General features: G+C 37.9%; 1 protein-coding gene across 1 annotated transcript in view; it reads left to right on the top strand.

Moving 5' to 3' along the window:
* LOC103260604 (VPS10 domain-containing receptor SorCS1) overlaps positions 1–27937 on the top strand; it is a gene marked incomplete at its 3' end in the record, with an annotated part of 460792 nt that overhangs the window by 412985 nt on the left and 19870 nt on the right. Inside the window, exons 6-7 of the mRNA XM_008058239.1 lie at positions 8075–8139; positions 27649–27767. Coding sequence (XP_008056430.1) covers positions 8075–8139; positions 27649–27767 — 184 coding nt within the window. The remainder of the gene's footprint in view (positions 1–8074; positions 8140–27648; positions 27768–27937) is intronic.

Raw genomic sequence — 27937 nt, 5'->3', positions numbered from 1 at the left:
GGGAGGTTCTCTCCTCTTCTTGTCTTTTATTAATATGGTCTTTCCAGCCCCAAGCAGGATCTCCAGCCTCCCTTCTCTCACTCCGAATTTAACATCAACCCATGCTCACCCCTCTTGGTGGTCCTTTACATTGTTTTTCTGACCATAAGTCTTTCAGGCCTTCCTAGTATTCTTACTAATATGATGTCAAAATTGTAAGTACTCTGAGATTTAAGAAAATTCCAGATCTCCTCCCTGCACAAACTTCACTCATCCCTTTTGTCTCTCCCTTTGTGATTTGCCCAAACTGAATATGGTCCTCCTTAGACATTATTTTCCAGACTGAGGAAATTTTCTTTTTATTAACAGTACAGGTATATTAATATTAATTATGAGTATTGCATATATATATCTTCTTTATAAAGAATGTAAAAATACTCATAAGGATAAGGGTCTCTTTACCTATCACCCACAGTTGCCATACTCTCCTTGAAGCGACTACTATTATGAATTTTAATTTTTTTTTAGATTTATGTATATTTTTTTGCTTTGGATCCATCAATAGATAATGGCTAGATAAATGGGATATTTTTATTTATTAGATTGCAATAAAACAGTTAGAGATTTATCCCATTAATTTAATGTTCTAGTATGGAACCATCTCCATAATATATTATTGAGTAAAACTAACAAGTTGCTGAAAATACACGGGGTATGATACCTCTAAAGTTTTTAAAAGATAAAAAGAAACCTTATTAAAAACATTATAAGCTTTTCCTTTACCTCACTCTTATACTCTTTGATCATTTAAAATATATTTCTCTGTACTTCATTGGCACTGTGATCTTTGTTTGGGGATCAGATGCAGTGAGTGATCTAGTCATAGTCCCTAGTGTCCCTCTAGACCCCACATCCTTATTTAGGAAACAACAGACACAAAGATGGTTAGGGAACATAAAATGAAAAATAAGAATAAAACGAAAAATACAAGCAATGGTGGAAAAAGCAAACTCAATCAATTAGAAAAAGGGAAAATGGGGAAAGGAAGGAAAGCTGCAGCAGAAAAGTTTGTCTTGGCTGATTTAGACCTGGGCATTGTGGTGTCTCAGAGACATGTTGCTGGTTTCTGTGCATTGTTGTTGAACTTTTCAACCAAGCCCTTTGTGCAATAAACATCCTCATTTCCTCACTGCCCTCCTGATTGTTATGTATTTCTTCATTCTGGGTCAGACTCCCATTTCTCACTTTGTTCCCTTGTACACACACATGCACACACATACTGTTACACACACGTGTTCACATATCCACTTTGTTGCAGATGTCATAGAAATAAACAATGGGGTTCTGACTTGGGGAGTAAGGATAAAAACCCGCAGAACTTGGCAAGCTTAAGGTTACTGGCCATACTGATTCTCAGTAAACCATTAGGCATTCAAGAGACTAAGCATTGTTTTGTCTGTTTGTTTATTTGTCTATTTGTTTGTTATTTGTACTAGGTAGCTTTGAATTTGGGAAACCAGTGTGAAAGTGTGGAGGCCAGAAGAAAAGTATCAAAAGGCAGGCATGTTTCTAAGGCTTAAGGGCATCTTTAGGCTACTTTGTTGATTATTTGATCTATTTGCCCTGGTTGGGCAGCAGAAGAAACCTTGGGCTAAGACGCTTTGTTCAAAAAGAAAAGTGGCCTTAGCCAGGATTTTCCTGATGATGTTTGTCTGAGAGTCTAACTATATATGGTGGTAGATGAAAGAGAAATCCTTGAATGCACAAGGAGGAATCAAGGTATTCCACTGTGATTGCCTGCTTGCTTCACCAGGTGTTGTTTATGGAAAGAGCCCTGTGGGAACATGAGTGCTCTAAGATGAAGGAAAGCAGGGTATCCATCCTTCCAGCCTCTGTGCCTTTGCAGAACCCTCCTCATTTCTCCATATGCCATTAATTACAATTCTAAATCTGAATAAATAGGAACTATCCTGTCATGGTGTTTATTTTTTAATACTCGCTCTGTGGTTGTGTACATCAGGACATTTTGTAGCTCTGCTACATTTATTGAGCAATATATTAAACGGTGTAAAATCAGACAAAATGCTAGACGAATGATAAACTAGTGAGTTTCTCTATAGAAAATGTCTACAAAGGCTGCATTTGGCTGATTGTACTTCAGAAGGCCGTTGTTCTGCTAACATCACTGGTATTCTATATCAGCCCGTAATTTATTTTTGTTTGTATTTTTGTCATTGGTAATCTTTGGGTTTTATTCCAAAATAGCTCCTAAATGTGAACACCAACTTAAGATACTGGAAACAGAGATGCAAGAGGCTGGAGTGGGCTTTGTCTTATTTTCAGCAACAAAGCTGATTAGCATGACCTGTAGCCCTTCACTTCATGCTTTCTCTTGATGGGGAGATCCACACAGCAACCAGGACTGAAGGTCTTTTCAGCTGCTTATAAATGTACGTGGGCTTAACTTTCTTTTTTGGAGGGGCGGGGAGAAAGCAAGATTTATTGAGAGGACAGAAAAGCTCCCAGAGCAGAACGGTACCCAAGGGGTACCTACTTAACTTTCTTTAGTGCTATCCCTTGGCTTTTAGGATCAGATGCAAAACTTCTTTTTTTTTTTTTTTTTGAGTTGGAGTCTCACTCTGTTGCCCAGTCTGGAGTGCAGTGGCCGCTCCCAGTCACCGCAGCCTCGACCTGCCAGGCTCCAGCGATCCTTCCGCCTCAGCCTTCCAAGTAGCTGGAATTACAGGCGCGCACAACCATGCCCGGCTAATTTTTTTGATTTATTGTAGAGATGAGGTCTTGCCAAGTTGCCCAGGTGAGTCTCGAACCCACAGGCTCAGGCAGTTCACTCACCTTAGCCCAAAGCGTGGGATTATAGGCTGAGCCACCGAGCCCAGCTTGGATCAGATGCAAATCTTAGCATTACATAAAAGGTGCTTGATGACTGGGCTTCTGTTAACTTTCATATGATGTCCTACTGCTCTACTTTGAACACTCTGGATCCAGCCTGTTGACTTAATAGATGCCTATATGGATTACCTTCTGTTTGAGCTAGGGCCTTAGTACTTGTTCTTTATCTCTAAATAGAATGTTCTTCCACCCCATCTGTTCATTGATCATATGGATGCATATTCTTGTAGATTTAATTCATTTACTCTAAACACTTCCTGGAGCCTCTTTCTCCTCTGGGTCTCTATTGACAAGTGAAAGACTGTGTTCTTCCTATGTCTTCAAATAGCGCCTTGAATATTAGAACCCTTTCTTCATTGCATTCCTGCCTCTTCTGTAGTTCGAAAGCTCTGAAGGACAGGAAATCTGTAGCCCTTGTTCTTATTGCATAATAGGAGATTGGAATCTTTTACTGAATAAATAAATGAATAAGTAAACATGAATTTTATTTATTCATAGAGTTGATCTCTGGACCACTGACTCTTATTTTTTAATCTGTTGATTTGTGATGATAAATAATTTTGATAAATCATTTCTGCTAGTGAGGAATTTATGATATCTCAAGAAGTTTTTAATATCAACATTAATTTTAATTTATTAGGTTAGTATTAACATTTTTTTAAATTTTAATTTCTTAGGTGTGTAATAATATTCTCTTGAAATAAGAAGGGATAACAGAAGAAAACAAGTAGCTGTAATTTCTGAGCTTTTGCTATGTGCCAGGAGTCTTCTAAGTACTTAAAGATGGATATTCTAAGAAAATGTACTTTAGCCTCTTTTTACAGAATAAAAAATTACAGAACAGTGATGTTAAGTAATTTGCTAAATGTCATATGTACAGATAAATTGATAAATAATGAGATGGCAGGTTTGTGCACTTCTTCTTCCTCTAAAACCATTCAGTAAATATTTTCTGAATATCTGTATGAGGCATGCAGATACCTGGCACACAGATACAGAAAGGTTTGAGTTTGTCTGTCAATAAGAGAAATTGACAAATGAGCCATCAATTATAACATGGCCTAATTTTTGCTGTGCAGAAGTATATGTATCATTCTGGAAGTTTCAGAAAAGGTAACTACTTAGCTGAAGTGGCACCCCCACTGAGAAGCTGTTTTCAACTTCCGTCATTTGTAGCTGAGCCACAGTGATAAGAGTTACAAAGGCAAAAGAAGGATGAGAGGAAATTCTGGGTAAACATCAACTTGTGCTCAGGCATGAAGACTCCCTTTCCTTTCCATAAGATTTAGTTTAAAAAGGAAATTCATTTTCCTGGTTAGACATAAAGACAATATAAAGGTATAAAAGATACCACTACCTTTTGTCTTTTTCTATAATTAAAAAATCCTGGATCAAAATTTTCATCTCATATTTATAGAGAGAATTTGTCTGAGTCTCAGAATCAAATAATATACTGTATCGGGTATAGTACATTATATCATGTGGTAAATATTGACCATCATAAAATTGTTGTCTATATATTTATTGAGAAAACTCACTTCTTTATGCTGTGGTAAGCACAGAGACTCAGTTATAAAAGACAGAGCACTTGCCTTTTGGAAACCCAGTGTTGTTAGGAGAGTTATTATGCAGAGATACAGCAAATTATGATGAACCATAACAGTGATGTGCACAGGGTTATCTAGAAGCATAAAGCAGAGGTGCTTCTTATGCTTAATACCAGAAGTCAGATATATGAACATCTTAGGATAGTGATGCTTGAAGCCACTCTTGATATCTCACTCTGCAACCATAAAGAGTTAATTTTGGATCAAATACTGTTTATTTTATGTTAATTTTTTTTGATGATGGTGCTGATGAAACACAATGGTTGGTCTTAAAACGCACAGAAAACCACCTAACTCCATAGATCCAACTAAAAGATGGGGGCATACATGGGCTAGAGTAATGATGATCATTTGGGTCAGCTGCAGTGATGTGCTTCCCCAAGGTGTCTGGTCAATTACAGAGTCATTAAAATTAGCACCTACACATTCAGCATTGATTGACTTCAGCAATTAGGAGCTCACCAGGGCCATAGAGTAAAAACAGCAATAATTATGTATCATCCGTGATTGCTAGTACTCCTAGACCACTAGGCTTGGGGTGAGCACATCAACAAAAAAGTGATTTAACTTTAATATGTAAAATTTTATTTTGTTGTTTTAGTTATTTTACTATAGGTGAGAAAAAAATCAGACAGGTTAAGGTGGTTGGATAACCAAAGTAGATTTGGGGAAAACAAAGGACTCTATTTTGCTTTTTCTTCTTTTTCATTAGTTCATACATAAGAAAAAACGTCACTTGAAACAACAGCTGCTGTTTTTAAAGATAATATAAGATTTTAAGAAACTACTGAAGAAGTTAATATTGATTTCGGACCATGAGCACACGAAAAGATGCATAATCCAGAATAACGATTTTGCCTCCCATTAACAAACTATAAGCCAAGCAGATAGGTATCCGTGCTAGTTTTTAATATTGTGTTTCTGGGATGCTGGCCTTCTCTTAGGAATAGAAGGTGGTTGTCATTTCAAGGAAGAAACTCAAAACAGCAGGCAGGGTAGGCAAATAAACCACCTGTAACTACTCATTCATATTTTGGAAAAACTCTTAACCACTGAGCTTTCTTTCTAGTTTGAGGCTCCTCAAGAAACTCATTTTCTAATGTTCATGACTATGGTCTTGTCAGAAGAGATTACCTGTGGATCCAATCAACACTTCAGTGTGGGGATATGCAGAAACACCACCCATAGCCCAGCAGTTGCTGCAGTACTTGACTAGAAATGATGATAAAAGGATTACCATCTGCCTGTATTCGAGCAGATTCCAATGAAGGGAAATGTCCAATTGCATGTCCCATGTCTATTTGAGGAAAATTATAAAACCCGTATTAGGAAATGTCAGTTTTCTGGCAGAAGAAAGCAGTATTTTATGTTTCAAGCATAGACTCTGACTTTCAGATCATGTATCAATCGGAGAAAACTTACTGACAGTGATAATAGGGCCCTAAGGAGACTTCTTTTCTAAAGATAAAGAGTGATTATCCTAGCTAGGCCTTTGAGTTAGGAAAATTAGTTTAAATAAGTAGAGTTCTGGGAATACCCCAGGACAATGATTAATTTACTTTTTTCGAATAACTCACAGATTTTAATACTTCCTTCTGTTCCTTTCTTTTTTCTTCCCTTCCTGTTTCCCTTCTTCCCTTTCTTCCTTTTTTCCTTTTCCTGTTAATCTTCCTTTGTTCCTTCCTTCTTTCATTCCACATTTGACTATTATATGCCAGGAAATAAATATATATGCACACACACATACACACACACACATATATATGAATATAAAGTACATAAAGAGAAGCTCTTCCAGTAGTTTTTTGTTTTGTTTTGTTTTGTTTTTGAGTTGGAGTCTCACTCTGTCACCCAGACTGGAGTACAGTGGCTGCTCCCGACCACTGTAGCCTCGATCTGCTGGGCTCCAGTGATCCTTCCGCCTCAGCCTTCCAAGTAGCTGGGACTACAGGCGTGCACTACCACGCCCAGCTAATTTTTTGATTTACTGTAGAGATGAAGTCTCGCCAAGTTGCTCAGGCGGGTCTTAAACCTGCGGGCTCAAGCAATTCACTCACCTTGGCCTCCCAATGCGCGGGATTACAGGCTGAGCCATCGAGCCTGGCCTCTTCCAGTAGTTTTATTGGGTGTGTGTGTGTGTGTGTGTGTGTGTGTGTGTGTGTGTGTGTGTGTGTGTGTGTGTGTGTATTGGGAGGGTGTTGCTTTTACATTGGAAAAAATAAACAAAATTATTGATAATAAACTGTGATAAGTATCTTATAGTATTTATATCACAATAAATATTTATTTATTGTAGGAGGAAAATGCTTTCCCTGTGATAACTGAGACATTTAACAGAGGTAGTTGCTTTCAATTGTGTCTTAAAGTACAAGTCAAAGAGGATTAGGTGAATCTGGAAGAGAGTGTTTCAAGGCAAAGACAGAAACAGATGCCTACAGAGGTTCATAGGGGGTGAGGAAATGAATGTGGCACTTTCAGGGAATGGTAAAAATCTTTCAATGTGGCAGGAGATGAGGCAGCAAAAGTGAGATGGGACCTGATTGTGTAGGGTCTTGGGCACCACACCAAATATTGAAGATATGCGTACGTTTTTTTAACATTTGTAATGTAAATTTATTGGTGTATTGGGTGCTACAAACTGAATGTTCATGTCCCTCCTCTGATGCATACTTTTAACATGCATTTTCTAGCATGGATTGGGTGGCTGGGCTGAGTGGCTGAGGGCAGGCAGAATTTGGAGGAATTTAACTATTTTTCATGTAGAAATGGAACAAATTAAATTTCTGCAAATTCTGACTTTAAAAAAAGGTGCAGATGTTTCCAAGTTTAATTAATCTTGCTGTATAAAAATCCTAGAGATAAAGTGAGATTGCCTATATTATTTATGCAACAGAATAAGAATTATTTTCTACTTAATATGGCTCATCACTGTAAGATTACACAAAATAATATGTGCCTCAAGGCGTTTCAAATAGGCTTTTATTTTACTTACACATATGGTTTCAGTCACATATCAGAAAATGAAATGCATCTGTACTTTTCATCTCATACTGGTTCAGCAAGACACAATGGTCACTCTGTGCTCTAGCTGTCCTTGCATTGATTGAATAATTTTTTTTTTTTAACAGAGTTCATAGGGCAGTAGTAGGTAGCTCTGCGAATTTCTAATGAAAAAGCTAATTAGATCAGTTTTCTGCGTAAATCACTATTTAAGTCACCTGGCTAAAGCAGCAGTATCTGCCTGATAAGTTTTGAAAGTTTAATCACTATCAGTGGGGTGGTTGCAAGACTATACATACACCATGTGTAGCAGCTATTTGCATGTCCAAGCTAATCACGTGCAATATCCTTGCCAGAGTTCAGCCTGGCCTTCATCAAGTAAAGTTTTCATTATAGTTTTTACTTGAAGTGGAAATTTTACTGTCAGGCTATATAAATAAATAGAAAAGATATATTCCAAGGATTGTGGTTTTAGAAGCCTGTGGATATTAATAGACTGTGGGCCCTGCCAAGTTTCTCCAAGACATCTGTGAAGTCATTAATGTGGATGCTTCTTTTCATGTTTCTCTATTTTTTAGGTCTGTGATGGGGTCAAACAAGGAACCAGACCTTGTGCATCTCGAGGCTAGAACTGTGGATGGTCGTAAGTAAATCAACTTTGCCCCAATGTTCATAGTAATATGAGTTCTATCAATCTGTCATGAACCAGGTCTGTATAATAATCTCATGGTCTATGCATAGTAATGGAGGATGTGTGGTTTCGGGGGAGTTTGAGTTCCCAGGTGATCTGCTTCTTTTGGCTGTGAGTTGGTAAAATGCTGGTATCTTTTGCCTTTGCATTCAGAAGAGCTAAGGTAGATAGGCACAATAGTGATAATTTAAGTCATTTGGGCATGAAGACTTTTCCTGTCCTCAGTAATGCAAAACAGTCCTAATTTTCCTAAATGTATATGTGCATATATATTTATAAAAATAAACATCAATAAATATGTTATCCAGAAATGAATAAATAAATGTGTGTGTGTGTGTGTGTGTGTGTGTGTGTGTGTGTGTGTGTGTATTTGGTTAGTGATGAAACTACCTCAGCCTTCTCATTTAATCAAGGTGTCTTTTCAGGCAAAGAGAAAATTCCAAGACCCCTGATTCCTAAAGTGTTTTGTTGATGCTGCTGTTTTGTTTTGATTCACTTTTTCAATCTCCTTATTTTGTTCAGATATCATCTAGGCAATGTCTCACTGTCTTGTTTTAAACACCTGTAAAGAACAGGAAAAAAGAGAATCCTATATGTGTCCATCATAAGCAGCTGGAGGGAAAGTCAGTTGAGTGAATTGCTTACCTTTTGGTATCCTTTATCAACTCTAACTGGGGATGCTACAGCGAATGACTACAGTTACAGAGATTGTGGCATTAGGTACATGTTATCAATGAAAATAAGTTGCAGATCCAGAATTCAGACCCATGTCTGAATGTCTCAAAAGTCCTCTCGTTAATTGTGCCATATTGAAAAAGTGGCTTAAAGTCTTTTTGCCTCAGTTTCCTGGTCTATAAATTAAGTAAGTTAGTAATAATGATTCCTATGGTAAGTTGCTAACACTGAGCAATTACCCTGTGCCAGGAATTGTGCTAGGCATTTTATATACTTTATCAAATTTAATCCTCAGGACAACTTTGTAGGTTGTTATTCTCATTTTACAGATGTAGAGACTAAGGCATAGAAGAAACCAAGGCATACGTACATTAAGTAATAATATACCTAAAGTTGCATGGTAAATAAGTAGAGGACAGTAGTGTCTATCTCACAAAGCCCATCTAGGTAAGGATTAGAGAAACTAATGCATAGAAATTACTCTACACAGTGCCTGATTTAACAAACATTTAAACAACAACAATGTAAGTTCCTTTCCCTTTCTTTGCTACTGAGGACCCTCAGAAGAGCTACACGCATTTGAGGAGATACCACTAGGCCTAAGACAGAACACTACAAGTGAGAGGGATAAAATAAAACAAGAAAAAGAAATTGTGTGTGGAAGAAGAAGATAAAGAAAGAAAAGGAGCCCAAGGGCAGGGGATGGGACGATAATGGACCACCCATAGTTTTTTTTTTTTTGAGTTGGAGTCTCACTCCATTGCCCAGATTGGAGTGCAGCGGCCGCTCCCAGTCACCGCAGCCTCGACTTGCTGGGCTCCGGCGATCCTTCCGCCTCAGCCTTCCAAGTAGCCGGAATTACAGGCGCGCGCTACCACGCCTGGCTGATTTTTTGATTTATTGTAGAGATGAGGTCTCGCTGCCCAGGCGGGTCTCGAACCCGCGGGCTCAGGCAATTCACTCACCTCAGCCTCCCAAACACCCATAGTTTTCACAAAACAATGAGGCCGCCATAGGCTGTCCAGTACCCGGCTCATATTTAAGAAATACCCTGTTTCTAAAATATCCCTCTCAATTTGAAAGTATCCTGTATTTGTGACTGTCTACCTCTCCTTAACCCTTCTGAACACAAAGGCAAAAGACATCTTCACTTTATCAGCTTAGAGCCAAAAGAAGCAGGCCATCTCCACAATCCAAACTCCCTCAAAACCACGTATCATTCATTAATATGTACACACCATGAGATTTTTCATCTCTAGAGGTGTTGTTTCCCTTTTTAGGTACTGAATATGTTTTTGAGAGTCAGTAGGAAGGACACAGATGAGGGTTCAAAGCTAACCTTTCTTTTTTGTAGACCCAGGCAAAGTTGCCATATGTAGTATGCCCAGCACTGTGCCTGATGTGGAATAAGCTCCAGTTAAGAGCCTCTTTCTCACCCCTTCAGTGGGCTCTCTCTGGTGGTGACTCCATTTCCATAGGGCGGATGATGGTATCCTGAATGTCAAGTTCCAGTTCTTACTACATAACAGAGAAAGCAAACTTTCCTTGAGGCAGAAATAAACATGTCACTGGTTTAAAAGTCTCGTTCGCTCCTCATTGCTCTGATGATAATGAGCAAAGTTCTCACTTTGATCTAGAGCTCCGGCATAATCTGTTACCTGTCCATTCCCTCAGCCAATATTACTCTCTCCTCTTTTACCTCTTTGTCTGCAAGCATTTGGGCTCACTTTCAACTATTGGATCATACAGGGTTCCACGTTTTGCCACAAGGCCCTGATACCTGTTTCTTCTATCTGGAATACCCTTTTCTCTTCCTCCTACCCTGACCAATTGAGTATGATTAATCACTGTGTATGGTTCAGACTTCAGGTTAATCATCTGTTTCTTAGGAAAGCCTTTCTTGAACTCCTGATCTAAATCAGTTATTGTTTTTTTTTTCTTTTTTATCCAACTATTTTTTTCTGCATTGCATTCATGTCAGTTTGAAAGTATACATGTTATTTATTTTAATTATACATGATTATCTGATGACAACTTTTTCTCCCCTCCAATCTGAGTTCTAGGAGAGCTGGGACTGTGTATGTCATGTTCAGTATTGTATCTCCAGAACTGGGGTGTGGTGGTGCAGACCTATACTTCCCAGGTACTTAGAAGGCTGAGGCAGGAGGATTATTTGAGCCCCAAAGTAGTTTGAGGCCGTGGTGTGCCATGAACACAATTGTGAATAGCCACTGCAGGCCAGTCTGGGAAATATAGTGACATTTTGCCTCAAAAAAATAAAAAATACACACACACACACATTTTCAGGACATGCCACCATGTCTCCATGTAGAGGCATCTTACTAAATACATGTTGAATACATTTGTACATAGTTGACCAGTTGTCAGAATTACAGGTTGGCTATCTCACCTCACCAGATTTTCTGAAAATGTTGCATCTCATAGCAACATTAGCATGCATTCTACCTACCTGGGGATCTTGTTACAATCTGGATTCTGATTCAGTAAGGACCTGAGATTCTGTGTTTCTAGCAAACTCCTAGATGATACTGACGCTGCTGGTCTTTGAAACATGCTTTGAATAGCAAATTTGCGCAACAGAAAATTAGTAAAGAGCTTTAGGGTCTGTTTCTCATGACTACATTCCTTATTTAGAAAACTCTGGATAGAATTGGTAGCATCCCAGGCTTATTTTATTTTTAAGCGTTTGGGAATGCCACTGCTTTCTGGTTTATGGCATCTAACGCACGTGACCCTATATCCTAAAAACAGTACAGCCATCGCTCTCCCTGATATGCATATTTTCTTCCACCATTATTCCTATGCCCCCTGAAGGCACGGTGGTTGATAATGCCAAACTGTAATCTCAGGCTCAACTTTCACAAGGCATGAAACATATCAGTTCTAATTTTATTTATTTTATTTTACTTTTTTTTGCAAAGGCAGCATCTTCAGAAACTATCCAAGGGTAAAAATTCAATAAAGGGATTTAATTTGAAAAGTTATCCCTGTCAAAACACAACAGAAAAAAAAATCTACCAATTGATATAAAGGATCTAAGCAGAAGACCTGTCTCAGTGTATGAGAGAGAGAGAGAGAGAGAGAGAGAGAGAGAGAGAGAGAGAGAGAGAGAGCTAGAGCGAGAGAGAGAGAGAATGAGAATGAGAATGAGAATGAGAATGAGGTTATCTTGGTATAATACTCTCTCTCTCTCTGTCTTTCTCCAAGGCAGTCAGTAACCATAGCTCTAGGTAAAAGACACGGAGAGGAAGAGGAGGAAGAGAGAAAATAGCACAGAGATGTCAGAGTAGCAAGGTATTAACAAATGTAGCTGGCAAGATTTGAGAATATTTCTGTCAAAATCAGGCTCTGGACTGATCAGTTGCTCCAAGAATTCCATATCTATATGTTATCTCTTTCTCATTTCCTGATTGAGGTCCTCCCTTTTTTCTCTATCCTTTCATTATTGTTTAGTAAGAAATTTAAGTATACAGAATTTATTGTTTATATTCAAGTTTGTATATTTCATAGGATATATATCAAAATGATATAATAATTTTGTCTTTGAACAAGAATTTTTTTTTTTCTCATTTTAGTGTATTCAGGAATTTTGTAGTCAAGGCACTGAGACATTTGACATGGGAAAAAATTTTTCACTTGCCAATTTGGCTCATCTCTGTGGGGTAGGTTGCATATGCCTATCTGGGTTTGCTATTCAAAATTTAGTCTCGATCTCATTTCAAATGTCCCTAAATTACATTTTATAATTAACTTATTTCAATTGAAATTCCCATATTTTCAGGGAGGTGAGCGCTAGAAAGCTTTTGTTTTGTGAGAGTCTATGACTGGCACAGACCTTTCTTCCCAACTGTACTCTGATACGTGGATGTCTTATAGCTTACCTCTGTGACAAGGGCGTTATTCTTTCTTGTATTACTCTCTGCCTTGGGAGGTAAACTGAAAAGAGCAAACTGAATTGGAAAATTCTGAACATATTTATTGGATGTGGCATTTGTTATTGGCCCCTGAGTTCAACTGAGGACAAATTGATAGGTCTTCATCCAGAAAACAAAGATTTTATTGTTTGAATGTTATGTGTATGTGTATGCACATGGTAGGCATGTAGCACATTAAAATCCTAAAAATAAATCCTACATTCTGTTGTTTACCTAACATAGGCACATTTGTGTATATGTGTTTAATACATGTAGTTAGAAAATGTTGATCAAATTGTAGGATTGAAAGCATTGTGAAAAGCCATGTCTTATTTATTCTTCGTTTTATTTCCAAATCATGGCTCAAAGCCTACAATATTTAATATTTGTTGAATTAATATGTATATGTGTGTCACTTCATAGACATATCTACTTAGAGAAAGGTCTTTAAATATAGGGTCTGTGGAGTCCAGTAGGGCTTTGGATGAACGTAGGAAACTTACTAACTCTGAAATTGGGTGCCATATTGTATGTGTATGTGATTTTGGAGGAAAATAACATAATTTTTATCAGAATTCTTTACGGTGGTGACCAGTAGCAGCAGAGACAGAGGACAGAAGACAATTACTTATCTCAATGTCTATTTGCAAGAGTAAGTAACCTTGTAATAACTTTCCCAAGGACTAATCTCTTTCACTAAGGGAAACAAACCTTGGCCCTTTAACCAACTGTGAAAATGATAGCCCGAAAACTTTGTGAAATGAATCTCAAACTAGCATTTCATTTTACAAGCTGAAATTAAATACAAGAAACTCACAACTTTAGATAACAACTCATTCCACTAATTCTGGTGTTGGGTGAGAACTGGAAATCTCATTTCCACTTCTTATCCTCCAGTCTTCCAATCTGTTTTCCACATTGCATGTCCTGTGTGTCAATATCTGGATCAGGTCCACTGCTGAAATGCTGGAAATAATGTGGGGAATTGATCCAGATCTCAGTTCTCCCAGTCCTCAATAGCTTAGCTACAAAGACTTTTGGAGTTTTTATTGTGAACATAGATTACTTTTATACCAACCAAAATAGCTATGACAAAAACAAAAAGGATAAGCAGTACTCGAGCATATCAACTGAAAAGTAAAGTCCTCTTCTTGACTTTTATTCCCATTCCCAAGAGGTGTATGTATTTGTGTGTGTATGTGTGTATAAATATATTACTGTGTTTGTTCAGCAATTGTTTAGGCTTATGTAATCATGTATATATGCATGTACTCACACAAATGTTAATGTTATAAAATTGTGCCAAATTTAGTCTTGGCAAATACATCAACAAGTTAAAAATCTTTCCATATTGGCATATATAAATTTAGCATGGCTAAATTCTTCATGGCTTATCACTTCATAGAATCTCATTATACAATCAACTATGATTTAGTAATTACTATCTGGTTAGTAGAATTACAGACCTTTGGCTATTTTTATTTTTATTTTTTTAATTTAATTTTAAGGATGTGGGGTACAATTCAGGGTTAGGTATACAAATGTTCAATAAGCAGGTACTCTTGTTAATGAGGTGTGCCCTTTCTCCCCTGGAAGTTTCCCTCAACTGCCAATCCCACCCCCTGCCCCCAGCAGTTTCCTGCTACTACCAATCCCTTCCTTAAGTATTATGATAATTGTTCAAGGTCTGCTTATGAGTGAGAACATATGGTATTCTGTTCTTTGTTTCTGTGATAGATCGCTAAGCATGATAGACTCTAAATTCATCCAAGTTGCTGCAAAGTACATATGTTTGTCCTTCTTTATGGCTGCATAATATTCCATTGTGTATATGTACCACTGTTTTTTTTTGAGTTGAAGTCTCACTCTGTCACCCAGACTCGAGTGCAGTGGCTGCTCCCGGCCACTGCAGCCTCGACCCACTGAGCTCCGGTGATCCTTCTGCCTCAGCCCTCCAAGCAGCTGGAACTACAGGCGTGTACTACCACGCCCGGTGAATTTTTTTGATATTTTGTAGAGATGAGGTCTCGCCAAGTTGCCCAGGCGGGTCTCGAACCTGCGGGCTCAGGCAATTCACTCACCTCGGCTCCCAAGGCATGGGATTATAGGCTGAACCACCGAGCCCAGCCTGTACCACATTTTTTAAAATCCAGTCCAGCTTCAATGGGAAGCACAATTGGTTCCATGTTTTTGCTATTGTGAATAGAGATGCAACAAACATGTATGTGCAGGTATCTTTTTTATATAATGATTTGAGTTCTTCCAGGTATATTCCCAATAGGAGGATTGCGGGGTCATATGGAAGGTCAATTTGTGGTTCTTTCAGAAATCGCCACACTGTTTTCCAAAAAGGTTGCACTAATTTTCCTTTCCTGTCAGCAATGTAGAAGCATTCCTTTTTCTCTGCATCCTCACCAGCATCTGTTGTTTGTTTTATTAATAATGGCCATTCTTACTGGGGTTAGGTGGTATCTCAATGTGTTTTCGATTTGCATTTCTCTGATGATTAGTGAGGCTAGGCACTTTTTCATGTGTCTTTTGACTGCCCATATATCTTCTTTTGAGAAGTAACTGTTCATGTCTTTTGCCCACATTTTTTTTTTTAGATTAGAAAATATAGTTTATTTAGAAAGTAAATTAGACAGAGAGAAAGAGGAGATTCACCTCCCCAAGGCAGGAGAGGGGGCCAGAGCTTAAGAAAACATGGCCTGGCCATAGCTCAAAAGAGCACACGGCCACACCATAGCTCAGCAAGGCCATGGCCTTTTGCCCACTTTTTAATGGGGTTGTTTTGTTTGTTTTGTTCTTCCTTTCAGCACGTTTGAGTTCCTTGTAGATCCTAAATGTTAGGCCTTTGACAGATACACAGTTGGCAAATATTTCTTCCCATTTTGTGGGCCGTCTCCCTGCTCCCTTGATGATTTCTTTTGCTTTGAAGAAGCTCGTCAGTTTGATGAGTTCCCACTTGTCTATCTTATGGCATGGGCACTTGGGAATTGGTTGCTCATGATCAGGAATTGGTTGCCAGTTCCAATTTCCATTCAAGGTGTTTCCTGAATTTTCTAAGATTCTTATAGTTTGAGGTTTTACATTTAGGTTTTTTGGCCATTTAGAGTTAATTTTTGTGTATGGTGATAGGTAGGGGTCCTGTTTCAATCTTCTGCATGTTATCAGCCAGCTTTCCCAGCACCATTTACTGAATAGATTCTCCTCTCCTCAGTGGTTGTGGTTGGAGGCTTTGTCAAAGACAAGTTGGATGAGAAATTGAGGCTTTGCTTCAGGAATCTCTATTCTGTTCTTGTATCAATACCGGGCTGTTTTGATTATTGTAGGATTATAGTAAAGCTTGAAGTCTGGAAGTGTGATACCTCCTGCTTTGTTTCTTTTGCTAAGGATTGTTTTGACTATTCATGGTCATTTGTGTTTCTATATTAATTCCTGTATTATCATTTCCAAGTCTGAGAACAATGATATTAGTAATTTGCATTGAATCTGTAGATGACCTTTGGTAGGATGGACATCTTTTTTTTTTCTTTCCTCTTTTAATTTTTATTTTGAAACTGTGGGGTACATTTCAGGGTTAGGTATACAAATGTTCATTGTGATCCTGGGCTCGGTGGCTCAGCCTGTAATCCCGCGCCTTTGGGAGGCTGAGGTGAGTGGATTGCCTGAGCCCGCGGGTTCGAGACCCACCTGGGCAGCGAGACCTCATCTCTACAATAAATCAAAAAATCAGCTGGGCGTGGTAGCACATGCCTGTAATTCCGGCTACTTGGAAGGCTGAGGCGGAAGGATCGCCGGAGCCCAGCAGGTCGAGGCTGCGGTGGCCGGGAGCGGCCCCTGCATTCCAATCTGGGCAACCAAGTGAGACTCTAACTCAAAAAAAACAAAAACAAAAAACCAAAAAAAACAAATGTTCATTGTGCAAGTATCCTTATTGATGAGGTGTGCCCACCCTTCCCCGGGTGGATATCAACTACGGTCAGTTCCAGTTATCCTCCACACCCCCCTCCCCGCAGTTTCCCTCTACTTTCAATCCCTTTCCTACAGTAATATGGTAGTTGCTCAAGGTCCACTTATGAGTGAGAACATGTGATACTCAGCTCTTTGTTTCTGTGAGAGATCACTTAGTATTATAAGCTCTAATTCCATCCACGTTGCTGCAAAGTTCATGATTTTGTTTTTCTTTATGGTTGTGTAATATTTCATTGTATACATGTACCACATTTTTTTTATCCAATACTCTTTTGATGGGCAGCACAGTTAGTTCCATGTTCTTGCTATTGTGAGCAATGCTGCGATAAACGTAGGTGTGCGAGTATCTTTTTCATAGAGTGACCTGAGTTCTTCCAGGTATATTCCCAGTAGGGGAATTGTGGGATCATATGGAAGGTCAATTTCTAGGACTTTTAGGAATCACCACACTGATTTCCACAGAGGCTGTACTAGTTTACACTCCCACCAACAGTGTAGAAGTGCTCCTTTTTCATCACATCCTCTCCAGCATCTGTTATTTTTTGAGTTATTGATGATGGCCATTCTGACTGGAGTTAGGTGGTATCTCAGTGTAGTTTTAATTTGCATCTCCTTGATGACTAGCGAGGCTGAACATTTTTTCATGTGTCTGTTGGCTGCTCATATGTCTTCTTTTGAGAAGTGTCTATTCATAGGATGATCATCTTAACAATGTTGATTCTTCTTATCCACAAACATGGAATATTTTTCCTTTGGCTATTTTCAACATGTCTGATACATGTACATACACATATTATTTATTTGATTAGTAAGTTAGTATTTGATTCAAGCTCCTGTAAACAGCAAACTCTACTGAAAGATAAATTGCTGAAAGAACATTGCTAGGTCAGAGAGTACAAGTGCTTTAAATTTTTGTAGATGTTGTCACACTGTCTTCTGAAATAGTTGCAACAATGCATAGTTTTCCAATATGAGAATCCCTGTGTTGGAAAGCACTCAACAATCCAGGACATTATCAAATATTTTTTAAGCATAACCCATCTGATGAGCAAAAATTTTTAAATGGCATATTCTTCCTGTTTTAATCTGTATTTATTTAATTTGAGAATTTTTTATTTGTTTTTCTTGGCTACTTTGATTTCTTCAGTAAGCTTTCAGAAGACAGCAAATATCTTTAATATGTTAGAAAAAATTAATGCTTCAATATTGGTATATAAATCTAAAAGTATCAAATATATCACCCTCACTCCAGCCAAAGTTCCAACACTAGCACCACAGTTGCCATAATTAGACTCCACATTTCATAGTCTTCATTTACCTTCTCTTTCAACCTGTTTATTATTAGCTTCTAAAATGGAGTTTGGAGGAGCTTAGAAATTTCCATTTCTGGTCAACTTTCAAATCTGATAGACCCTCACCACTTTTCAACATGCTGAGTAACATGTATTCTCAGCTCTCTTCTATCCCCAAATCAAGCATCAAGGTTTACTGGGACCTAACACTCTGCTTTTCTTCTAGGGGTGTCATTCTGATCCCATATTTCATCTTCCAAAAGATACTTGATTTCAACTTCTAGTGATGTCACCTTGGTCTCTGTGATTTGGTAGCTTAAAGGTAGCCCAGACTACTAGCCAGAAAAGCATGAAATAAGATAACACAGGCCTCCCCACACAGCATTGAAAAACCTGATCATGACAGTACCACAGGCTCAGCTGGGCAACTTTCGGATTGGCTTCTTTGTGGCCATTATGTTCTACTTCCCAAGTGCCCACACACCTGTGAGGAGGTCTGTGCCCTTACCTCCTATCCTGAGGATGAAAGAATAAACATGCACAAAAAAACTTGCCACTCCCAGGTCTTAACTCAAGGACAAAATTCTGGGCTTCTACTTGGTTCTTAAGATTTTTCAGGATGGAGCAGCAGCATTCATATAAATGCAGGTGTGGTAATTTCGAAGTCTTAGAAAATTCCCACTATTTCTGACTCCTGCTATTTTTTATTAAAAAAGAAAAATAGCATCATAAATACCTTTGCAATATTTAATTCCTTTCTCCTCTGTGTTCTCAAGTAAGGATGGTGCCTGATATCTATCATGCATTTTATTCCTATTATTTGCCTGGTGCTGCTGCACTAGGTACTTTTCAACTGCACTACTGACAATAACCCTTGGAGGTAGGTACTGTTTTCCTCATTTTAATGATGAGGAAAATGGGCTCACAAAGATTATTTTTTCCCATTGTCTCAGAGTTAGGATTTAAAGCCAGGTTTGGTTCCCTCTAGATCTATTATTCATTCATTGGACAAATACTGTTGGACATCAATTCCATGTCAGATGTTCCTCTAGGTATGAATGAAGGATGGTAAGAAATGTTGCAAAGTCTCTGATCTCATAGAGTTGACTTTCTAGTTAGGAGAGACAAGTTAGCAACAAATGTGTGATGCATTTGTAGCTGAAATGAATATGCAAATATGAGAAGAAAAGCAGAGTAGGGAGAATAGAGAGTGATTGGGGAGGAGGGCTGTCAAGAAAGAAATTTCTGATAAGGTGGCATTTGATAGTTGAGTCAAGGCCATATGGAAGTCAGGGAGAGAGCTATGTATCTTTCTGGTGGAAGAGCATTCCAGACAGATGGCACAGCACACACAAAAGATATGGAGTATGACCTCAAAGTTAAATTTGACTCAATCACAGTAACTTTATTGATCTAGGTTTTGAATATGTTAATTTCCTTCCAATTAGTATAGTTTCAGCTTTTCTGATGTTCTTTTAAAGATTTTTTAAAGCATAGATGTAATTAATTTACTGTAAAGTTCACAACCTAAATATTTTTGCATATTCGTGTCCCCTTAAAGCAATATAATTTTTTCCATATTCCCATAAGTTTATGTTGCACCCCTTCCTAGTCAATAGCTTCCAATTCAATTCTTATTATTCTGGCTTCTATCATCATAGATTAGTTTGGGCCACTCTTGACTGTCATGTAAATAGAATCACAGGGTATATGATTATCTGTGTCTGCCTTGTCTCACTTAATATAGTGTCTTTAAAATACATCTATACTGTTGTGTGTATCAGTAGTTTCTCCTTTTTACTTCTGTGTAGTATTCCTTTTTATGAATGTGTCACAATTTTTTATCCGTGCTTCTTTTGATGGGAATATAAGTTTGGCGGTATTATGAATAGAATTGACATGAGCATTTGTGTGTGATTATGTTAGTGGATATGCACACATTTCTATTGGGTATATACTCAGAAATAAATTGCACTTTTAGTAAAAAAATGGAGTATGAACATGCTTGGCATGGTTGAGTCATAACAAAAAGGCTAGGTGACTGGATTGTAGAGAAGGATGAGCAAATGTGTCATCCATCTGCCATTCCACCATGTGAGACAAGGATTGTAGCATATTGTTCTTTGATGAGCATCTAATGCTCCAAGTATGATATTCAGTATGGAAGGTGATAAAAATAGTTATTAAGTAAAGAAATAGTTGATCTGAATGAGCCCACATGTTTCAGAGGCAGTTTCTTGAATCGTCCCTCTGTCCTGCAATTAATAGGCGCTTCTAAGTAAATATTACACACACCCTCCTCTCCCCTGAAAATAAAACTTGGAGTCAAAATTCTGTATTTTCTTTCCCATGTACTAAACTTTGTTTCTTCCTTCCTTCTTCCTTCCCTCCCTCTTTCTCTCTCTCTCCTGCCTAATTTCATTCATGCTTGCTTTCTTTTTTATTTCCTACTGTTTGTCTTTCTCTCTCTGTCTCTGACTCTAATCCCCACCCCCACTTTCTTTGTAAACTTAATTTGGAAAGTTGTAATCCATAACTTACCAGTTTTTCATGACTGAGATATATAACTTTGTGGATAACTTTGTGTCTGTGCGCAACTCAGCTAGTTTCTAGTGTGGGTTTCTAGTGTGATTTGCTCACAAAACACACAGGTAGTGTTTTCTAAACACATCTGGCATTCTCTCATGCCTCTGGGCTCTTGTCCAGTGCTCCTTCTTTTTAGAATGATGACTTATCCTTGTCATCTTTCTAAGTAGCCTTCTAGGATTTTTTTCAACTTTTCCATAGATATTTCCACCCTTGACAAAGGTAACTGAACCCTCTATGAGACAGAGTGAATAGTAAAATAGTCTCTGCTTTTAAGAGGACTGTATAGGCTATGGGGGATAACAAGTCCACAATTCTGTAGAATGAAAAGTAAAATAAATTCAGTGTAACAGGAAAAGTTTGTGGCATAGAGTAAAACATCTATGCAGAGGTTTGAAGGTTGGCTATCTCTCACCTGTGTGTCCATAGCTCCTACATATCTCCTAGGATACTCACCATGCTGCATCTAAGTGACCAATGACTTTTCTGTATTTGCATTAATTATTATGCTATGTGTTCTGTGCTCACGGTCCCAATTCCCAGTTCTGTGCTTGGCAAAATATTATGATGCTAGAATTTTCCCTGTAGTAGTCACGGCCTCTGAAATGCCCAAAGACCAGCCTTTGGGCATTTCAGAGGCCGTGACTACTTACTAACTTACTAACATTTAGTAATTTAGACTGGTTCTAAATCAAGACATTTCATAGAAGAAAGTAGTATTAAGTCACATACTCATCGTGCCAAATGGGAACTCTTAATACAAGTTTATAATTTTTAGGAAAATATTATGTTCTCTATGTAGAGTTTCTGGGGCCAAAGCTAGAATCTCACTTTTTAAGTTCTCAGCTTCTACCGGTACATGCCACAGAGGGCTCTAGAGTCCTGATGGGAATTAAGTGTATAAGAATAGCAGTGAGACCTCATCTCTACAATAAATCAAAAAATCAGCCGGGCATGGTAGCACATGCCTGTAATTCCGGCTACTTGGAAGGCTGAGGCAGAAGGATCGCCGGGAGAGGCCATTGCACTCCAGTCTGGGCGACAGAGTGAGACTCCAACTAAAAAAAAAAAAAGAATAGCAGTGTGTTGACATGTGTACACATATGCATGTATGTGTGTGTATATGTGTGTGATGAGTGAGAATATTAATAGAAAGTTTCTGAAAGAAGCAATAGAGCAACAGGAAAAAAAAACAACAAAAAAAAGCAGAAGTAAGGACTTTAAAAACTCTACTGCTTTCAAGTAGAATATTAATGGGGGAAAGAAGAGAGTTTTAAAGCACTTGTGCTTGCCTGCATAGTTTATAGCTATGTTTATAATGAAAATTTCTAAAATATCAGTGCAAATTAAAGTATTTGGTGCTGAAAGTATGTGTCGAATGATAAAATGAGTGGTCGAGTCCCAGAGCTCTGTGACCTGTTTTTCACTGTCACTTATTAGCTTGCACAAATCTCATCCCCAAGTCTGTTTTTTATTTTTATTTTTTCTTCTAAAAGCCCTTCTCTCTGGATTTTTTTTTTTTACAAAGTTCAAAAGAGAAAAACTATGTGATCCACTCAGCACAGTTCCTGACCCTGAAGAGAGGTCGTACTGGTTACTTTGGAGATTAATGCTGCTCTGCTGTTTTCATTGACGATATCCGGGGAAGGGAGAAGTTTGCCTAAGCCTCAGGAAAAAACCCAAGAAAGGCCCGGGAAATATTTGGACTGAGTAACAGGAAAGGAAAAGGCAGTTCAAACCAGCAAAACTCTCTGAATGAACATAGGGTGTCAGCCAGAATGAGAGTGCTGTTCACAAGTAGCAGAAGCCTTCAATACACAAACATGCTGGCAACATCATAGAGCTTTGTTTTATTTTAGCAGGAATGTAAGGAAACGGTTTCAATGAATAAACTACGGTAAAGACCTGTTTGATCTTAAAGTGGTAGTCTGATTTTTAACATATTCTTTGTTTCTAAAATTCTAATAATTCTCATTAGAGAAAGAGTCTAAAGCCTAGCTTGGTAAATGACCTCCTCAGAGTTACATGCAGTGTTGGAGATGGAGCTAGAAGATCACTCCAACAGAAGGAGGGAGTTCCTGTGAAACAGTATGGCAGTGGGCTGGTTGGCCTGTGTGCTGGGTGCAAAGATGGCCTCAACTGTCCCCTGGTAGTCCTACTTATTTTCCAGTTCTGCTTGCTGACGAGTCCTTCACACTGCCTACATATGCAGAATATTTGTACTATTTGTATTAATTTGTATACAAAAAGAATATTTTTCATTTTTAAGAAAATTCCTTTAAAAAACCTTTTAACACTAGCCAAAAAATTTGAATGTAAAGAAACATACTGCCTTAGGTAGAAATATCAATAGTACTTTGCAGGAGGTTGCCTTGACACATGTGAGTGTTTTTGGTGATTAAAGAGAAAGCACTTAAATAACAACTACAGCTGATGTGATTTGAGCACAGTCTAACCAATCACTAGACAAACATATTTCAAGACTAAAGTCTTTAATTGTCACAACCACTGGTGAGATGAACATTGTTCATTCCCATTTTATGGATCCGAGTTTAGAGAGGTGGAGAGATTCATTTGTTTACAAAACAAGCAGGGCTTGAGCCTGCATTTCAACCTCTGATCCTCTGTTCAAAGCCTGGCTTTTAAAAAGCCGCTTCTCTCTAGATCAGCACAGGTTTGGGGTGGATGGGGATTGCATTATTCCAAGCAGCAGCTGTTGCACAGAGTGAGATTGCTTGAAAAGAGCAGCACATTCTCCTAATTACCTAAGGCAAGGAGAACATCTGTGTAGGAAAATAATGAAATTAATTCTAAAGTCTAGCAGTTGCATACATTAATTGACATTAATTAATGCCAAATTACAAGATACTTCCTATGGAACCACATCATACACTCACCAGAATTGAATATGGAAAGAGTTCATCATACTTAATGCTATTACAGCAAGCCCCAAGGGGACTAAGTGTGATTGGTCGCTTATTATGAAATGCAGCCAATTTCTTTCTGTTTCCATTAGGAGGAGAAAGGGAACAAACCAGGAAAATTCTACCGTGGGCAGGCGGCTCAAAATTGATCATTTCTCCTTCAGCTTGCAAATTTCACTTTGAGCCATTCTGAGCAAGAATTGGTTTGGAGACCTCTTCCAGGTGCTTTTCTTGTGTCAACTAGTTGTGCCCTTTGTAATTCTGTGTTAAAAGATAGGCTTATTACACAACTCAGCTGCAGTTTGCAACATGGAAACTAGAGAAAGAACATGCAGAAAAATTGGAGACAGTTGATCTCACAAGCCCACCATGAATCTCCCCTCCTCCACTCACCCAGCTGGGAGGTGCTGGACCAGGGATTTGTTGTACAGACTGTCCAACTCTTTCACATGACTGCCTCTCCACTGTCGTTGACATCTGTATTTATATCTTTTATTCATTTTTCCTGTGCAAACATACATTTATAGATATCTATATATACAACTTGCAAAAAACTCAGGTCCATAATGCACATATTTTGGTAACCTACTTTTTAAAAACTTTTATTTTTGAATAATTTTAGATACACAGAAAAGTTACCAAAATAGTACAGAGTACATGTACTCCATACCCAACTTCCTCTAATGTTAACATTTTATATAACCATGGTATATTTCAAAGCTAAGAAGTTAGCATTGGTATAATATTATTAATTGGCAACCTACTTCTATAATATAAAATATACTAGGCATTTTCTCATAAAAGTAGGATCTTAATAGCAAACTATACATGTTCCACATTTATTCAGTTATTCCTCGATTGTTGGCCTTTTTCTTTCCAGTTTTATATTATAAACAACACTCTGATGAATATCTGAGTGGTTAAATCTCTGCATAGATCCTTAATTTTTCTTTAAATAGAATTCTCATAAATGAACCTGAGATTAAAGGATATTATTTTATCCCATATATATATAAAATCTTGAAATGTCTTGCAAATTAGTCCACAAAAATATTAATTTATTGGTGTTCCTGTTTTGCATTTAGGTGTGTTAATTAATTCTTATATAGAACAAAAATGTGCTTAACAAAAATGGCCCAAACTCACTGAGGTTTTTTTTTAACGCAACATAATCCAAAGTTGGATTCCGGCTAACCAAGTTGAAACCCCATACTGTCATCTCTACAAATCACAATCTCTTTTAGCTTTGTTCTCTTTATCTGCAAACACAGTTGATATACATTATAGTTTTATGAAGATTATGAGTATGTATGTGCCAGGCACATTGAGCTATTGATACTGTACCTGGGGTGCCCTGCCTCTGTACTTCTTGTTTTGTGAGAAAATGAACAAAATGTGGTCATTACCTGTACAACACTGTGTCTCAATATGATGCTTGAAATTGTCCTAGACTTCTTACTATCTAAGAGTCAGTTTTACAAGTCAAGCTTACATAAGAGGTATGACGAAAAAAGTACTCATTCCCAGATGACACCACTGAGCTATTGATGATACTGTACCTGGGGTGCCCTGCCTCTGTACTTCTTGTTTTGTGAGAAAATGAACAAAAACAATGGTTAAACAAAATTGAATCTTGATTAGGAGGCCTTTGTGAACATGCTGTAATGTGCCTGGCACAAACATACTCAACAAATGTTTGACTCAGTCATCCTTTATTTTCTCCCCAAATCATTCAAATTTCTATTGTTAGAAACATGAAAAGTTTGTGTCAATATATTGTTCAGGGGCCTTTGAAGAGGAGGTTGAGGTCTTAAGAAAAACACTATTAGACAGCATTACAAATAAAGCAAGAATTGTGTATGCATCAAGAAGTTCTCATTGTCAGTCCTGGAAATTCTAACTGCAAATTGTATTTGCAATTTGAAGACCAAGGCCTCCTAATCAAGATTCAATTTTGTTTAACCATTGTTTTTGTTCATTTTCTCACAAAACAAGAAACACAGAGGCAGGGCACCCCAGGTACAGTATCATCAATAGCTCAGTGATGTCATCTGGGAATGAGTACTTTTTTTGGTCATACCTCTTATGTAAGCTTGACTTGTAAAACTGACTCTTAGATAGCAAGAAGTCTAGGGTAATTTCAAGCATCATATTGAGACACAGTGTTGTACAGGTAATGACCACATCAGAATTCAAGTCCAGGTCTCCTGATCACAAATTTCCATTGTGTCTTTGACCCCCAGCTACCTTTTGAAAATCAGAAGTCACTTAAAAGCTGTAAAAAGGGTCTGGTGAAAGATGAACTTGTAAGATAAAGATTTTGTGTGCTACAAGGAGGCTTGTTCCACAAAGGGATGTGTTCCAGGAATTGTTTTTAAAGAAAAAGTTCTTGAGCAATGCCCTAACACGCCCTAACTACAGGAATGTCTGAAAAAGGAGATAGGGAAGGAAGAGCAGAGAGCTCTTCTGTAGTTTACCTTTGGAGAGGAGGGCTCTCCATTCATCAGCCTTCCTGAGTTTATCACACACCCGGTCCATGGTCAGATGGAGCAAATGTGCATGCTGCCCCCTAGTGGTTATCTTAGCAGATGACAGGTGTAGGCAAGTTCCTTGAGTAAAGGTAGTCCTGGAAAGTTCTGCCTGGCTAACCTCCTTAAGAGAATTCTTTAGTGAATTTTTATATGTATTTTATCTATCTCAACATTTCATGCAAATAATCATCTCCTGATATTTTCATTTGAAAGCGTGGATTTCCACTTACATCTCTGATGTCTTAAAGTCAAACCCACCCATTAAGCACCAAAAACAAGTGAAATAACTTATTTTTCACTCAGAATGATATATTTCAATAGAGTCATGTTCCAGTAAGTATTTATTTATTGCCTACTATGTGACAGGAAAGGTATTAGGACCTGAGGGTACAATAACAAGGGGACAAGAAAAGCATCTGTCTTCATGGAGATTATATTCTGTGGAAACAGAGCATAGAAAGAAAGGAATAATGAACAAGATAATTTTGTACTGTGATAAATTCCATGAGGAAAAATCACAGAATTGTGCCTGATAAAGAATAATTATGGCAAATCCTCACAAGTAAAAGTGAGCTAGCTGAAATCTAGAACTTTCTTTAGGAACAACCTGGGGAGAAGCATTTGAGGCAAAGAGAATACAGATGAAAAGTCTCTGAAGTGGTAGAAAGTTTGGCCAAGTTCCTGAATATTAAGTAGGCTGGATTAGAAGAATCACAGGGAAAGTAAAAAAGATTAGCATGGTGGGAAGGGGGATCGTGGAAGGCTGAAGTGGTATGTGATGGAAGATTTGAATTCATTCTAAACGCAATGAGGTAAAGGGAGTTTTAAAAAAGAAGTGTCATAATCAGATTAGACAGAGGCCAGAATAGTGTGGTTGAAAAACAGGTATAGCCTCCCTGATGCAATATATTCCCAGCAACAGAGACCAGAATGTAAAAGTTGTCATTACTGATCTTGTGTTTATCATCACTTGAGATCCAGGGACTCAGTTTACTCAACTGCAAAGCGCAAGCAAAGTTTTGATTCAGAGCTCTCTTCTCTATTCTGTTTCACTTCTAATTAATAGAAGAGATTTTTTTGTCTTAACATAGAAGCTTATTTATAACAACAGCACTTTTATCAATAGATGATTATTGAGTGCATGTATGTGTGTTCCCCTATTTGTCAGAAGTCAACGTGTGGAGGTAAAACCTACTAAATGAGAAAAAAATTAACCATGAAATCACAAGTACTTTTGCCAATGTTTGAAGATATTTTCATTTGAGTTTGGGAGGGAAAAATTAATTAACTTAAATTAAATTCATAGAACTTAGTAGTCTAAGATGTCAAGACTTATGTAAGCACCAGGAGATGATGTAGTGGTGTTGATAGCATATGAATAACATAATAGCGATAATGTAAATAATAATGATAACAATAATGCACTTAACAAAGATTGTGAGGCTTGTTGAAAGACTTAAAGATAGTAAGGGGTATTGAAAATATTCACTCTGACTCTAAGTCTCTGTATGTATATCCCCCCACCCCATTTTTTTTTTTTCAGATTCACATTACCTAACTTGCCGAATGCAGAACTGTACGGAGGCCAACAAAAATAAACCTTTTCCAGGCCACATTGACCCAGATTCTTTGATTGTCCAAGATGATTATGTGTTTGTTCAGGTACGAAAGATCTACTCATATTGATTATCTCAAAAACATTTCTTTTCCTATTTCTATCCTTACTGCAGGCCCCTTTGCCTGCTTATACTCCCTTGAGTGTAAATAAAGGGAGAAAGAGAAAGAGGAAGACAGATAGAAAGGGGGTGGGGGGGAGAGAGAGAGAGAGAGAG

This window comes from Carlito syrichta, unplaced genomic scaffold (assembly GCF_000164805.1).
Source record: "Carlito syrichta isolate Samal-C Ts95f unplaced genomic scaffold, Tarsius_syrichta-2.0.1 Scaffold303264, whole genome shotgun sequence".
Taxonomy (NCBI): domain Eukaryota; kingdom Metazoa; phylum Chordata; class Mammalia; order Primates; family Tarsiidae; genus Carlito; species Carlito syrichta.
Note: the sequence above shows the minus strand (reverse complement) of the source record. Positions and strands in the feature narration are given on the sequence as shown.